The sequence below is a fragment of the Eubalaena glacialis genome, chromosome 7, assembly GCF_028564815.1.
Source record: "Eubalaena glacialis isolate mEubGla1 chromosome 7, mEubGla1.1.hap2.+ XY, whole genome shotgun sequence".
In the NCBI taxonomy this organism is placed as follows: domain Eukaryota; kingdom Metazoa; phylum Chordata; class Mammalia; order Artiodactyla; family Balaenidae; genus Eubalaena; species Eubalaena glacialis.
In genome coordinates this window covers 90,357,012-90,372,268 of record NC_083722.1, presented here as the reverse complement: position 1 = coordinate 90,372,268, position 15,257 = coordinate 90,357,012, and the positions used below count along the sequence as shown (strand labels likewise).

The following is a 15,257-nucleotide window of genomic DNA, read 5'->3' as shown; positions in this document are numbered from 1 at the left end:
CTCAAACTAAAGAACTCCTTGAGAAGATTATTTAAAATGCAGATATCAGACTCCATCCTAAGTGATTCTGATTCAGTAGGTCTAGAGTGGAGCCCAGGAATCAGTATTTGCGAAGTTCTAAAAATGTAAAGGTTCCCTGACCCCTATCCTCCATGCTCTTCCTGGAGACAACCACTTTACACTCTTTTAATACTTTCATCTGGCACATACACGTCTCTACTGTTCTCCAGTGCTATCAAGATAAGTTACGAAGTGTCAGGGGCCTTATGACCCGTATCTCAGATTGGCTCTGGTGTTTCACATTAGATACCAAATATTTATTAAGAATATATCAGAGGGGGGCTTCCCTGGTGGCGCAGTGAGAATCTGCCTGCCAGTGCAGGGGACATGGGTTCAAGCCCTGGCCCGGGAATATCCCACATGCCGCAGAGCAACTAAGCCTGTGTGCCACAACTACTGAGCCTGTGCTCTAGAGCCCGCAAGCCACAACTACTGAGCCCACGTGCCACAACTACTGAAGCCTGCGCACCTAGAGCCCGTGCTCCGCAACAAGAGAAGCCACCGCAATGAGAAGCCTGCGCACCACAACAAAGAGTAGCCCCCGCTCACTGCAACTAGAGAAAGCCTGCGCACAGCACCAAAGACCCAACACAGCCAAAAATAAAATAAATAAATAAATTTTAAAAAAACAAACAAAAAAAGAATATATCAGAGGAAGAAACACAACATTTACTAAGACCCTGCTATGTGCAAGGTCTTTACATACAACATCTCACTGAATACTTACTATCACTGTATGACCTAGGTAGTTCCTCAGGTCACAGATTCACAGGAGGCAGAGGTGAGATTTGAATCCAATCCAGTTTCACTGAAAACCCAGTGCTTATCTCAGCAAAGCACAGTGCAGAACTCTTTGGTGGATCCTTGACCTCAAAGAGCTTCCTATTTGGAAAAAAAGGGTAGAAAATAGCGAGAAGTCTTAGGAGGAACTCAATAAGTGTGAGTCATCCTACGTGTGTTTATTTCACACTTTCTCTAATCCTGGCCCAGTGCTAAGCACTGGAGATACCATACGAAGGTCCTTTTGCTTCATCTCCCCCAACCCCTTGGCTGCAGAGATGGCAGAATTAGAGAATGTGGGTGAAGACACTGAGGAATTGCTGATGCAGGACTTGGGCCCCAAAGCTGAGGACTAGGCAGTCTTCCAATTGAAACAGGAAAACTCATATGATGCTACCCAGCCCAGAAATTCACTAGCAGATAATGAACCAATCAAAGATTGCCACATGTACATGAATGGTAATCAGAAAGACTCTGCCCACTCCACTTCCAAAAATCCTGCCCTAATAGAAAAAAATCCCATCCTAACAGAACACTCATCAAAGACTGTCTAAGGAGGCTCTCCTTTCCCTTTACGAAATGCACTCTTCTTTTCAAAGCCTTTCAGGTCTCTGCTGGAAGGAAAGTGATAGTAGCCAACTCCCTTGCCATAGTACTGTCTGAATAAACCACCTTTGATGAATTCTACAGGAGGTCTGCTTCCTTCTGACAACATGTTCAAAGCTCTCACCAAGCTTAAACATTCCGTCTGTAAACATTAATGAGTCTTTGCTCCATCCTGGCTAGATGGCAGACCCAGTACAAGTAATGATAGATGAGGTGGGAACTCAGATCCCCTCATGTCAAGAGGAGGGTGTGGTCAGATTTCAGCTTTGGGGTCTGGTCCCAGCCTGTGACCCTGGGCAAGTTACATAGTGTTTCTGTAGTACAGTTTCCCCTCTGGTAAAATGGGAATAACATCATCACCCCTTACAGGGTTCCTGTGAGGATTAAATGACCCATATTCAGAGGCAGCTGAGTACCTGTAAAAGGAATGAGCATAGGCTTGGCACTGAATAAAAAGGGACGCATGAGTCCATATTGATACAAGTGAATACAAGGATGAATAAAGAAACGTGGGAGTCGGTAAAGCTCTTCTCAGAGTAGAATGTAAACTAAAAAATGTAGAAAGGAATGGAATTAGACAACCATGATTTTGCAACCATTACAGTAATAACTGATTCAAGAAATAATCAACAATGGATGCTAAATCTAGCCAGTAAACTTGTGATTAAGAATGGGCTATAAAGCTATGTATCTGTATCTATGAAAAATGGGGAATGAGGCAAAATATAAATAAGTGGTAAATCTGGGTAAAGGATACTTGGGAGTTTGGGGGTAATGTTCTTGCAACTTTTCTGTAGATTTGTTTTGTCAAAATAAAAATTAAAAAAAATTAAAAGCAGAAAAAGTAAAAAGGGAAGTAAAGCAGAAACAGTTTCCTAGTTCTGTTACATTGTACATTTTCTCATGATCATAGGCTCAAGAATAGAGTAAGGTTAAAAAAAATTCTAAAATGGTACTTAATAGGGTGGGGAGAAGAGAGCATGGGCTTGAACCTCATTTTTAATCCTTATCAGATCTCTGACCTTCAATAAGTTAGGTAACCTCTCTGTGCCTCAGTTTTCTCTTCTGCAAAATGGGGATTTATACATTGGTACCTACTGGAAAGGTTGCTATAAAGACTAAATTAGTTCATAATTTGTAACGTGCCTGGCACATACTAAGCTTATTTGCTATAGTAATTTTATTACATATACAGTGCTTAGAGTCACGTAAACTCCGAATAAACGCTTGCTCTTGTTCTGGTGATTAATGGCTTAAAGTGCTTCAATTGCTTTGCCTTAACCTTCGGTAAAAGATAAAAAATTCTTACTCAGGTGTAGAGGGCATCCACCGACCTCATCAGACCCACTTGCCTCTCCCGTACTCCCTCAAGGCTCAGCTCAAATATCGCTTCCCTAGGCGAGCCTTCGTGGCCCAAGGACCAGACCAGAGGCCTCCCTTACTTGGCGTCAGCTCCGTGGGCCGGTCCTCAGAGCACTCACGGCAACGGCCAACGTGCACTGGCCTGTCGCCCCAGCGTAGTTTAAGCCCCACGACCGTAGGGCTCGGGATGTGTTTTTGCTCACATGGTGAGCCGGGGTAGCACGGTGAGGAGCCCACGGGGCCTCTGAAGGCTGAAAGTGAACTTGGGGCCGAGGTGGGAGTCGCGGTGGGGGACGCAAGGCTCGCGCAGGTCTCCCCTCAGGAGCGCTGCCACGTCCCGGGGGCAGCAGGCGGGCCCGGGCGGAGGGGGCGGTGCTGGAGGGACGGCCGGGCCCCGCCCCCTCCCCTCCCCTCTCTCCCTCCCGCCCTCGCCGCGCCCCGCCTGGCTCGCCGCGCCCCGCCTCACTCCGCGCGCCGGTTTCCTGGTTAAGATGGCGGCCCCTGGGGCAGGGCAGGCTTGGAAACTTCTGAGAGACCTGTCGCTCCGGTCCCCGCTCCTGGCGGCCAGGTCCCAGGTGAGCGGGCCTCTCGGTGGGAGCCTCGAGCAGCCAGTGGTGCCCTCCTGTCCCTGTCTGTCCACCTCCTCCTGGCCCCGGTGCGCGGCCGCTAGGGCGCCGCACCTGTGGAGGGGACGCGCGGTGCTGCGCCCGGGGCGCACGAGAGACCCCAGCATCCCCCCCCCCCCACGCCTCAGGTGTCGGGGGTCCCAGGCGGAGCGGGGAATGACAGTCCGGGCCACCCCGGAGTGAGAACCACCCAGCTGTCAGTTGTCGCTGACGTGGGTTACCCCAGCGCTGCGGAGGGCGCCTGGCCCTGTACCAGGCGCTGCAGGCAAGTTAAGGAAAAGTCCCTGGGACTGGGTTTTGGAGTCCTGAGGTGTTATTATGTCGACAGAAAAAAAATGCACGGCCTGAAAGTTGGGAAATACATTTTATTGGAGGCATTATTGAGGGCTGTATCCTGGGGAAGTTTCTGGATAGCTCTGAGGAACTGTTCCAAAGAGGTAAGGGAGGAGCCAGGATATATGGGAGTTTTGGCTGAAAAGAAACAAAAAAAAACTTGTAGTGGAACATCAAAAGATGAGGGCTAATCACAAAAATCAGATATGTCAAGGTAGTGATTTTAATGCTTTGCTCAATTTGGGAAGGTGTAAGAGTCTGGGCTTATTGAAGTTATTCCTTTGATATGCATCTTAACTCTCTAGGGCCTGTATCCTGTTTTTCTGCATCCTGAATTCCCCTCAGGGTGCGCTGTCTAGGGCGGCTGCAGTGACTGCTGACTTGATGGCAAGCAACATTCTTGTTTACCAAAATGGCAGGCAACATTTTTTTGTCCACAGTTACCTGCTTTGCCAATTCTGTTTCTGAACCATCTCTCTCTCTTGAGCCTATTTGTTAGGCCACATGATGAAGGTGCCTAGAAACCCAACCCAGCCTTGCTGGTTTAGTAACTCACCTCCTGGAGTGAGCTCTCTGCAGGCTGCCTGCTTTTGCACACTTGGGGGGGTGGGTAGTGGTGCTTGAGTTGGTGAAATGAGGGGGTCAAGGAGAAAGATGGGAAACGCTCTCCCTCAATTCAGTGAACAATCAGTCCCAGCACTAAAACACATCAGAGCATTGGCCCTGTCCTGTTTCTCCTTGTTTCAAGAGAATAAAAACCTAGGAGGGCCAATGGTGGATGCTGAACAGCTATTAGAACTTGGCTTCCTGTAGATTTGATCAATACCTTTTGCAGGTGGCAAGAGTCACAGTAGTCAAAAGGGCTTTGGGGAGTTATGAGTTGGTGATGACTCATGGACAAATGACTCAACCACTCGACTTCTTATTCTCTGTTAGTAATATCGCTCTTTTAAAGAAAGGGTGATGTGGGGCTCATCCACAGCAGAGCATCGTCCTCGTCCGTTTTCCCATCTTTAATCGATGAGAGACAAATGATCACTCCTGCAGTTTTAACTAGGATATGCATAGTATATTTTTTTAAACAATTGAAAGATAGCTACCAATGATTTTTTGAGTTACTCTAAGCTTTGGTTAATTATGACATCTGAAAGGGTTTTTTTTTTTTCTCCTTCTTTCATTTCCTGACTTCTCATTTGTGTGTTTTTGTTAATGTAAATTTAAAAGGTGCTAATAACTTATTACTGTAATATCTTTAATAGGCACTTGACAGTATGGTGGGATAGCAAAAGGAATGGTGGTTTTGTCTAATTAAAATCACTAATAACTGTTGTAATAGAGTAAGGAGAATACCTCCAGGTGATCAAGTTCTATTCATTATTTAAGTGTTAGAAAAAACAAGAACTGTGGTGCTAACTATGAGAGTAGACTTGAATTGATGAGTAACACGGGGCCTAAGGCAGTGAAAACTCAAGCAAAGGAAATAATTGTGCAGAGAAATCCAACTGTTTACCTGAAGTATGATAGGGCTTCTTGCCTCACCAAGAAATGGGAGTCTGAACACAACACTGTAGAGAATCTGGGTGGGTGATACCCTTGGTTTGGCAAGAAGACTGGGTAAAAGGATCTCCTACCTTACTGCATCTAGTAACTTTGATTTACATACTTGTGGATGGCGTATTGTCCTGTGAACATAAGCTTAGGAAATGAGTGTTTTTTTTTTTTTTTTTTAAGTCAGGAATAGTACACAGTGTTCAAGAACTGGAAATGGGCATTAGCAAGCATCAGATCCAACTAGCTTATTTCACAGGTAGAAAAATTGAGCACTAAAGAAGTTCAAGGACTTGTTCAAAGTTATAAAGAGAGTTTGTGGCAGAGCTGATTACAGATTAAAGGTTTACTTTTCAGTTTCCATTATACCAGGCTGTGGTGTAAATTTCCTCATGAAAATAAGTTATATCAACATGTGAGTTACTCTGCATAGCATAAAGTTACTATGTAACATCCAAGTCACCAACACTACTGACACATTTTAATTTTTTCTTTATAAACATCTTAGAATTGGCAATAAAAGTAGGTGAGTATTGTTTGTGATTAGTAAGGAACCCTTTTCATATTCTTGAATGCTTCTTTTTTTTTTTTTTTTAATATTTATTTATTTATTTTTGGTTGCGTTGGTTCCTCGTTGCTGCGCGCGGACTTCCTCTAGCTGCTGCGAGCGGGGGCCACTCCTCAGTGCAGCGCGCGGGCCTCTCATGGCGGTGGCTTCCCCTGTTGCAGAACACAGGCCCTAGGTGCGCGGGCTTCAGTAGTTGTGGCATACGGGTTCAGTAGTTGTGGCTCGCGGGCTCCAGAGCACAGGCTCAACAGTTGTGGCACACGGGCCCAGCTGCTCCGCGGCATGTGGGATCTTCCCGGACCAGGGCTCGAACCCGTGTCCCCCGCACCGGCAGGCGGACTCCCAACCGCTGCGCCACCAGGGAAGTCCTTGAATGCTTCTTTGTATCTGCTCCACCTGCCTTTGCATGTATGTTGTGCCTACCTACTCCCTTGCCCACGGCAGACATTACAGTTGAATATGACCCTCTTTTTCTAGGAAACTTAAGAATCCTCACCAAGCCTCTCAGAAATCTCTTGCTACTCTTCTTGGCTCAGACCTTCTTTGTACCAGGCCTTGTGCAGAACTGTTGTGTGTACAGAGATAAATGACCCAGTTTCTGCTGTGAGAAGTAACTTTAACCACTCTTACAGAGGTGCCAAAGAATGACACTTTACCCCCTCCTCGTTGTTAAATTTAACATTTGACACATATTCCTGATGCTAAATGTCATTGACTTTTTATTTCTTTTGCTGTTGGCTTCTCTGTTTTGACTTTCGATTGATGTTATATCCTTAAAGGGCCACCCTTTTGCCATTTCTTATTTTACATATATTTCTCTATTCAGCTTATACCTAGAACAAGACTCTTACAGGTACTGATATTTGGGGATAGTAAACAAGGCAGGCAGAGATCTTGGCCACATGATACTCTTATTTTAATGGGGGTGGGGAAGGGCTAGACTGTACATACATAAACAGTAATGAAAATGATTTCAGCCAGTGACAAATGCTATGAAGAAAATAAAACAGGGTCATGGGCTGGAGAATGAATAGCTTAGCCAAGATGATGGGTCATAGATTAGATGATCCAGGAAAACCAATTCGGCATTGCATTGTAACACATGTAATAAAAATATACATATTATAAGTGAACAGCTTGATGAGTTTTCACAAACTGAACACGCCCAGGAGATCAGAGCCATATCAAGAAATTAATCATTTAGCAGCAACCCAGAGGCCCCGTGGTGCTCCTTCCCGTCACTACTCCCACCCAGAAAAGAGTAGCCAGTCCCCTGAATTACGCCACCATACACTGGTTTTGTTCCTTTTTGTACTTTACGTAAATGGAATTATACAATGGATTATATGAGTGCATACTCACATAATCAACATTATGTTTATGAGATCCTGGAGGTGACTTTTTGACATTTGAACTGAGACCTGAGTAATGAAAAGTAGCCAGCCAGGTGACACTCGGGAAGAGAGGGCAGCAAGTGCAAAGGCCCTGAGGTGGGACCTGAACTCAACATATCCAGACAGTTAAAGATGTGGAAAGTGACAGTACTAGTCGTGGTCTGAGAGGTAGGCAGGGGCTGGATCAAGTGGGGACTTGTAGGGTCTGATAAAGAGTTTTTAAAAGCTTAGAGTGCTTTGCCCAAAGTTACTCAGCTAGTGAAAAATAGCTGAATCCTAGTCCGGCTGCCAAAGACCAGGCATGTAATTACTGTACAGTGCACTCCCTATTATAAATAGCACAGTACAGCAAGGCACAGCCATGTTGGGCACAGAGATAAGCCTGTTACATTAGTTATGTCTTAGGGGAAATCTTGGTTGAGGGCACTGAGTTTAAATGGTTAGTGATAATCTGATCATGGTATTTTGCCTTTTAGTGCATTTCCCCTCTCATAGTGGCTGGGTGAAGTTCACAGAGCTGTTCAGTTGTAGGTGAAGCAAAGACGTTGTGGGAAACACTGCCCCTCAGGCCTGTAATTGTAGAATGCTTGTTGTGTGGTTCTCTACAAAGCCCAGAGCTTCTGTCCAGGAACTCAGGGAGGAATGTGTATTGTTGAAGGAGACCAAAACCCTGTCCCTGCTGTTGTGTATTTCAGAATAGATGACTCCAGCTTAATTTTCTGTTCTTTCCAGAAGTGAGAGGAGAAAGATGGATGCCTGGCTTTTAGAAGTGAAGGACTGAAGCTTATGTGCAAGTTTCTGTCAGCTAACTATGGCTGTGGAGGCTGCATTGGAAGTTGTGACTCACCTTTATCTGCCTTCTTGCCTAGAAGAATAAATATCTGACTCTTTTCTTTTTAAAAATGAAGTGCACCTGCAATTTCTGCTGTTAGAAAAGGAAATTCATCTCAGATAATTTAGTTGCTAAACCACTGACTTCTGTGTAGGGAAGACCTTTAAATGATAGCTCTTGTCCCAAATTGGTTTTGTTTACTGTAAATGAAACACTTCTTTCATGGATGAGTACACAGACCCATAGTAGTGAGAATTTTGCTGCCCTTGAGTCCTGGCCCAATTCTGTAAGCGCAACGCCCAGAAACTCGCTGACATATCTCGTATTTTGGGGAGGAAAAGAAATTACATATGCAACTTCAGATCATTTGTCCTTCAAATCTTTTTACTATTCACTCAATCTGGAATTGTCCTTTGCTAGCTGCACCCATCATTTTCTGTTACTTGATGAAAACGTTTTGTCTGAAGAACTTGAGAGATTTCTACACGTTTAAGCAAGTGGTAAAGTCAGTATGCTAATGAAATTTGGGGAAATGACACTAGAATTAGTCTGGTAAAGAAGATGTAGGAGAAGGCATGCCAGGTGGAGTGGACTGTGGGCAAAGGCAGAGGGGAGAGAGAAGATGGGGAGATTAGAGGAGTCATTGGGAACAGTTTGGTATGGAGAAGGAGAGGCAGGTGAGTAACAGAAGTGAAGAGCTAGTGGCGATCTTTTAGGCAAATGAGGAAGGAAAGAAGGGCTGTAGAAAGCCCAGAATTCGGCATGGTACAGAACTGGATAACTGAACATCAAGCACATATTGTTCACTTAGTAAATATTTTCTCAGTGCTTAGTCTTTGCCCCATGCTATTTGTTGTAAGCTCCTTGAAGGCAGAGACTATATTGATTAATTCTTCACTGTAAATCTAGTGCTTTAGAGAATGCTGGGCATATAGATACCTTTAATAGATGAGTTCTATGAGTGAGTGAATGCAGGAAGATACACAGCCCTACCCTCAGGGGGCTCATAGTCTAGTGGCAAAATTGGCGGGTAAACCAATAATTATACAGTAGCATCGTGAGATCAGTAGAGCAATGTTCTTAGTCTTCTGTGACACTGCGTGGTCTTGCATGGGGCACTTGCAGTTTCCCTGTCTGAAACACTCTTCCTTCTGATCTCAGGCCTTGTTCTATCCTGTCATTCAGCTTTCTGATTCAAAGTGGTCTTCCCACAGGGCGTTCCCTAATTATCTTATCTGACTCACCTTCTCCCCAGAGATTATTTTCTGCCCCTTGCCTGCTTTTTAACACTTTACCTGGTGGTTTATTATGTGTTTTTTGTTTGTTTTATTGTCTGTCTGCCTTCCTTTCCCACAAATGTAAGAATGTAAGCTCTATGAGGGCAAAGATTTTTCTTATGCACTGCTATTTCCCCAGCCTGCCTGACCAGGTATTCAGTAAGCTTTTGTGGTCTAAATGAATGCGTGGTGTACACAGAAATGAGAGGCAGGTAAGTAACAGAGATGAGGGTTGATGCAGATAATTTAGGCAAATGAGGAAGGAAAGGGCTATAGAAAATCTCATTGTGAAAGGGCTTTCAAAATAATAGGACTGTGCATTTCATATGTGACAGACCCTGTGCAAAGTGATGTCTGCACATTATTTCCTTAACCCTTACAATGTTACTGCAGGGGAGATTGTACTGTCTTCATGTTACAAATAACGGAACAGAGGCATAGAAGGGTCATACTAAATAACCTGCTTAAAATCACAGGGCCAAGGAGTCACCTGCCTCATGCTGATGAGTTACTTACGCTGTTAAAACATTAAGTTACGTTGCCAAAGGGTCCTGTTTGAGCTGAACTATCCGGTTATACTGATTGCTGACCTTTCCCCCTTTCTTTGTCCCTGAGTAATGGGCACCTTGGTGTTTGCACTTATGCCGACTTAGGTGGACTAATCAACGCTGCATGATTGTCCTCTTATCTGACTCTTATCAGACTCTTATCTGACTCCCTCCTTCTCTGGCTCCAGTGTCTGGGAAACAGTGAGGAGAAAAGGGTATGGTTCTGTGTTCAAATAGGACTAAGTTCAAATTCTGGGTCTGCCAGGTTGTTGCTCTACTAATTATTGAACTTGACTGAACCTCAATTTATTGTTCTCTGAAAGGAGATAATTCTTACAGATAGTTACAAAGATTAAATAAGATGATATGCATGATGTCTGACACTATGGTTAGATAGTAGGCTCAGAGGGATTATTTCTCTTGCAGTAAATTTGAAGCTAAATTTACTTGAATTTTTTTTTTTTTTTGGCTTTATTAAGCCAGAATAGTTTTCCTTTCCCAGATTTGATAAGCATTTAGTGTTTGCTGCCATATCAGGGTTAGGTGCTGGCTTGGTGTTTCAAAATGGTTTATTTCACTTAATCCTGCAACAACGACGTGAAACAGAGGTGATTATTCTCAGTTTACATCTAGGGAACTTGAGGCTCAGAGAGTTCAAGGCCTGTCTCCTGGGCCCCAGTTATCTTCATTATTCCACAGGTGGGGTGAAGGTCTGGTGAGGCGTGAGGTGGCAGCAGGGAGGGTTGTGTGGGGAACTCAGTCGCACCATCCTGGATGTTGCTTGTTCCAGAAATGTTTGCACATCTTGGTGTTGACTTAGTAGCTATGGCTTCTGGACCTCTTATGCATCAAAGATTTGAGGTGGGGAGACACCCAAACACTAGACTGTAGTCATAACATGTATGCAAGGGCAACTGGCACATGCCCTTCACTGTCTGCCCTGTGCACAGGACTGCCTTCAAGGTTTCAGGAATGCTGGAGAAATTGTGAAATTGCATTTCCTTTGGAGGGTGAGTTTTGGGGGATGGTGATAGAGGGTGGAGTTTCCTGGTATTCCGAGTTCAGACTTTGGTCAGTGTGCTGATTACCTGGCCAGCTTTTGCCCCTTTCTAGAAATGATTCCAAAAGAATAGCACGTGGATACTAGTCACAAAGGCATAGATTTCTAACATTTACCTCTAACATTTACTTTTATTTTAAAATTGGGGGGGTTTGATGTAGTGTTTGAGTTGATATTGGAGACATGGCAAAGCTTAAGGAATAGGTCTGAGTTTGGGTCCTGTGAGTGGGGGTGGGATGGGAGTCTGGCATCTCTTTTTCTACCCCTATCCATTTCTCCATGTGCTTACCCCATTTCCATTTTTAGGCTGTCTTAGTCCCAGGGTTGTGACTTGAGGACCCTGAGGAATTTCAGGAGGGCTGCTTTGTGGAGTTAGAGGTGGGGGAGCAGTGAGAGATGAGGCTGGAGACATAAGCAGGGGCAAAATTTTGCTGATCTTGTGAGTCTGGTAATGGAGTTAAGGTTAGTGCTTGAGGGCAGTGGGGAGCCATTGAAGGGTTTTAATAGGGGCTAATTTTTAAAAAAATTTTTTAAATTTCATTTTTTGGATGTGTTAGGTCTTCATTGCTGTGTGTGGGCTTCTCATTGCAGTGGCTTCTCTTGTTGTGGAGCACAGGCTCTAGGTGCGCGGGCTTCAGTGGTTGTGGCACGTGGGCTTAGTAGTTGTGGCTCGTGGGCTCTAAAGCACAGCCTCAGTAGTTGTGGCGCACAGGCTTAGTGGCTCCGTGGCATGTGGAATCTTCCCAGACCAGGGTTCGAACCCGTGTCCCCTGCATTGGCAGGCGGATTCTTAATCACTGTGCCACCAGGGAAGTCCCCATTGAAGGGTTTTAGACAGAGGAGTGGCAGGAGCCGTTTTATGCTTCAGAGTATTCTTTCTTCATACAGTGTGGAAAGGGTTGGCGGGATTAAGAATGGAAATCATTCAGGTGACTATTGTACTAATTCAGTGCCAGTAGTAGTTATAATTATGCCACAATAATAGGGATAAACCAAGACTGGAATCACACTGCTTGGGTTTAAATCTTGCCCTCAATACTGGTTATCTTTGTGATGTGTGACAATTACTTACATATTTTATTACAAGACTCACTTTTTTTCTTTTTCACATTTCAACATCTCTGAAAACTGCATGTGTTTGTACACTTGTGTCACAGATTGAGTGACAGTATTTTTTTTCTCCAGTGGTACATGCAATGGAAGAAGATGGGGGTTTGGATCAAAATCAGGGTGACCACATAATTTTTTGCCAAATCAGGATACTTTTGAGAGTGAACGTGAGCACTGTGAGTAATTACACCAGCAGGTATAGCCGAAACCCAGACTGTGCCTGGAAAGCTGATATATGGTCCCCCTAACTAAAATGGACTAAATGGTGGCAGTGGGGATAGAAGAGAAAGATTGGCATTATTAAGGAAAGAGGCTGGACAGGATTCATGCTTTCCCTGCTGAGTCCCCATTGCTGGCTTCTTCTCTCCACTGCCATATACCAAAAAGGTGATTAAAGGGTGTTTACCATCCCTGAGCAGAGAAGGTGTGAGGAGCTACCGTAGTTATAAAAGATCCCTGCTTGTCTCTGCCGTGGGACCATGTGCTCCGTCCTTATGCCCAAGTGTTCCCTGGACATGCTGTTACGGTCGCAGAACAAGAACAGGCAAATAAAAGAAGAGAAATAGAAAGACCCATAAATATGCCAGGCTTGCAAAGTGCACGTTTCTAAACTTGAGTGCAATGAAGAGCTTTCCAAAGCTCCAAGCCTCCCTTATCCTGTGTTCATAACGTTCTGGGCCCTGGTGGAATCGTGCAGTCTGGCTTAGTTATTTCCTTTTGTGCTCTCAGTCTTGTGTGGATGATGCAGTTGATTATTAAGCCTTCTTTGATTGAAAGATCTCCTTGGACTTTTCTTAAGGGGAAAAAAAAAGGTTTATTGAAAGGGACACATACTGGAACTCAAGACTAATCTTCCTTGGTGTTGGCTCCTCTGTGCCTCTTCTGTTGTGTTAAGTGGTTGCTAGCTCGTGGTACCATTTCTCTATAACTTGTACCTGCCCGTAACTTTGTCCATTCCTGGGCCCACTCCAGCTTCCTGACCCTAACACATCATTCAGCTTCTGTCTCTCAGAATGTTACAGTTCTAATAACAAGAAAATCTCATCAGTCTAGCTCATCCTTTTGCACTCACGTTCGGGTCACTGGCCAGCTGAAAGACGGCTGGTTCTTTTTAAGGTACCAACCTCCGCCTTACCGCCTATGGCTGAGGTGGGGAGGTCTCGGAGAGGAGCAGCACCACGGCCCCCTGAGTAGGAGGGCTCTGAGTGCAGTGTTGATAGGGTGGCCTGATCCATTTAGAGTTCCTTCATGAACTGCTGCTAACTTGTCCATCTTCTTTTCTCCAAGTTCACATGTTCACGTTTGCTTTGTTTCCTTTTTCACATTCCCAAATTTCTGAAGATCTTCTTACTATTCACTTGGCTGGTCTTAGTTAGATTAATTTATCAGAGATTAAGGTCGTGGTAGTGGGCCTTGTTTTAGACCGCTTTCTTATGATCATAACTAAAATAATTCTCGGGAGAGAATTATTAAGTGGGAAAATGGGGTGTCATGGGAAGTCAGCTTGTCCATCCAAATAGCCAAGTGAGTGTTTCCAAGACAAATGTAGACAACAGGCTTCATATGGCCCTGGAATACTTCCTCAGCTTTGCTTGGAGCAATATTCTGAGTTGAAATAACCCAACTTCTCTTGGTTCACCTCCACTTTATGCTTCCCAAAGGGGATTTGTTTGGGTCCTTTTGCCACCACTCAATAAAAAACTGCCATATTGGGCAGGACTTCCTTGAAGCCGCCTGCAGAGGATGCTGGCTCCCACATTAGTCCCTGGTGCAGTGAGGTGGGACTCGGGGCACAGGGTTTATTTCATTTAAACCATGAGTAGGAAGACTATATTTTATCCTTAAAACTGGGGCACTTTTGATAGTTAAAAGGGAGCACTGTTAATAATTATGCCAGGATAATAGGCATAAACCAGGACTGGAACGAGACTGCCTGTGTTCAAATCTTGCTTGCAATACTTAGTAGATTTGTGACCTTATGAAAATTACTTAGGTATTTCATTGTAAGACACACTTTTTTCTTTTTCACATTTCAGCATTTCTGAAATACGGATGTGTTTTACAGTTGTGTCATAGATTGATTGGCAGGTTTTTCCAAGTGGTACATTAGAGTGGTGCAAAAAAGTTGTTCATTCTTAAACTTGATGAAATTTCTGTGCCTCAGTTTTCTCATCTGTGAAATGTAGGGAGCTACAGTATTCACCTCCCAGAGTTACAATGAGGATTAACTGAGGCCATGCATATCATCTTAGCACCATGCCCTAGATGATCAATAAATTTTAGTTATTGGTTTTGGTATTATTGTCACTAGCTTTAATAAATTGTAGTTAAATCATAGTTAATTAAATCATGTTACATAATATGTGATGAATTGGGAGATTGGGATTGACATGTATGCACTGATGTGTATAAAATGGATGACTGATAGGAAAATAAATAAATAAATAAATAAACATAAAAAAATAAAAAGGATGTTCCCAGAAAAAAAAATTGTAGTTAAATCATAGTTAATTAAATCATATTACATGATATGATTAAATCACATTTAACTTACATGTGTTGATTAAGTAAAATATATTATTTAAGTAAAATAGATTAAATAAAATATCAAAATATATTAATTAAAATACACTAATTGAAAATGGTTAATTAAAATATATTAAATATATATAATATATAATTAAGTTACGGTTACATAAGTAATAAACAGAAAGGCTTTATTTTTGTAAAAAGCCTCCTTCAGTGTTTTCCCTGCCTTCCTCCTAAACCCCCTCAACATTGCAACTTGCAAGGGAGATGAACAATGTAAGCAAAGTAGGGGATTAGAACAGTCAAGCTGGGGAAATGACATGGAAGGAGAGAGAGGCTCTCTGTAGTGCCTTATTGGTGTCAGGAGTGGAGGACTACAATGAAATCTCTTGGGAAAAGGACTTTCTTGCACTTAGCCCCAGATTGGGAGTGGAGACCAGCCATTTAGCTTCATCAGAAAATTTACAGTTTTCACCTTATCAATGAAGATCTCTTCACATTTTTATAAGGAAACTATCTTTATCTTTTGTTTGATGTCACTATTTTCTGGTAGTGCTCTCCTAATTGCTGTCCAAATGACCACCTGGACTTTGAAGGACATATTTGGGTTAACTTAACTTTGAA

The 15,257-nt window shown here is 43.5% G+C and overlaps 1 protein-coding gene across 1 annotated transcript in view; it reads left to right on the top strand.

The window, feature by feature from the left end:
- Positions 1 to 3,272: 3,272 nt before the first annotated feature.
- SUCLG2 (succinate-CoA ligase GDP-forming subunit beta) overlaps positions 3,273 to 15,257 on the top strand; it is a 258,167-nt gene continuing 246,182 nt past the window's right edge. The window contains exon 1 of the mRNA XM_061195513.1: positions 3,273 to 3,383. Coding sequence (XP_061051496.1) covers positions 3,300 to 3,383 — 84 coding nt within the window. The 5' untranslated portion in view covers positions 3,273 to 3,299. The remainder of the gene's footprint in view (positions 3,384 to 15,257) is intronic.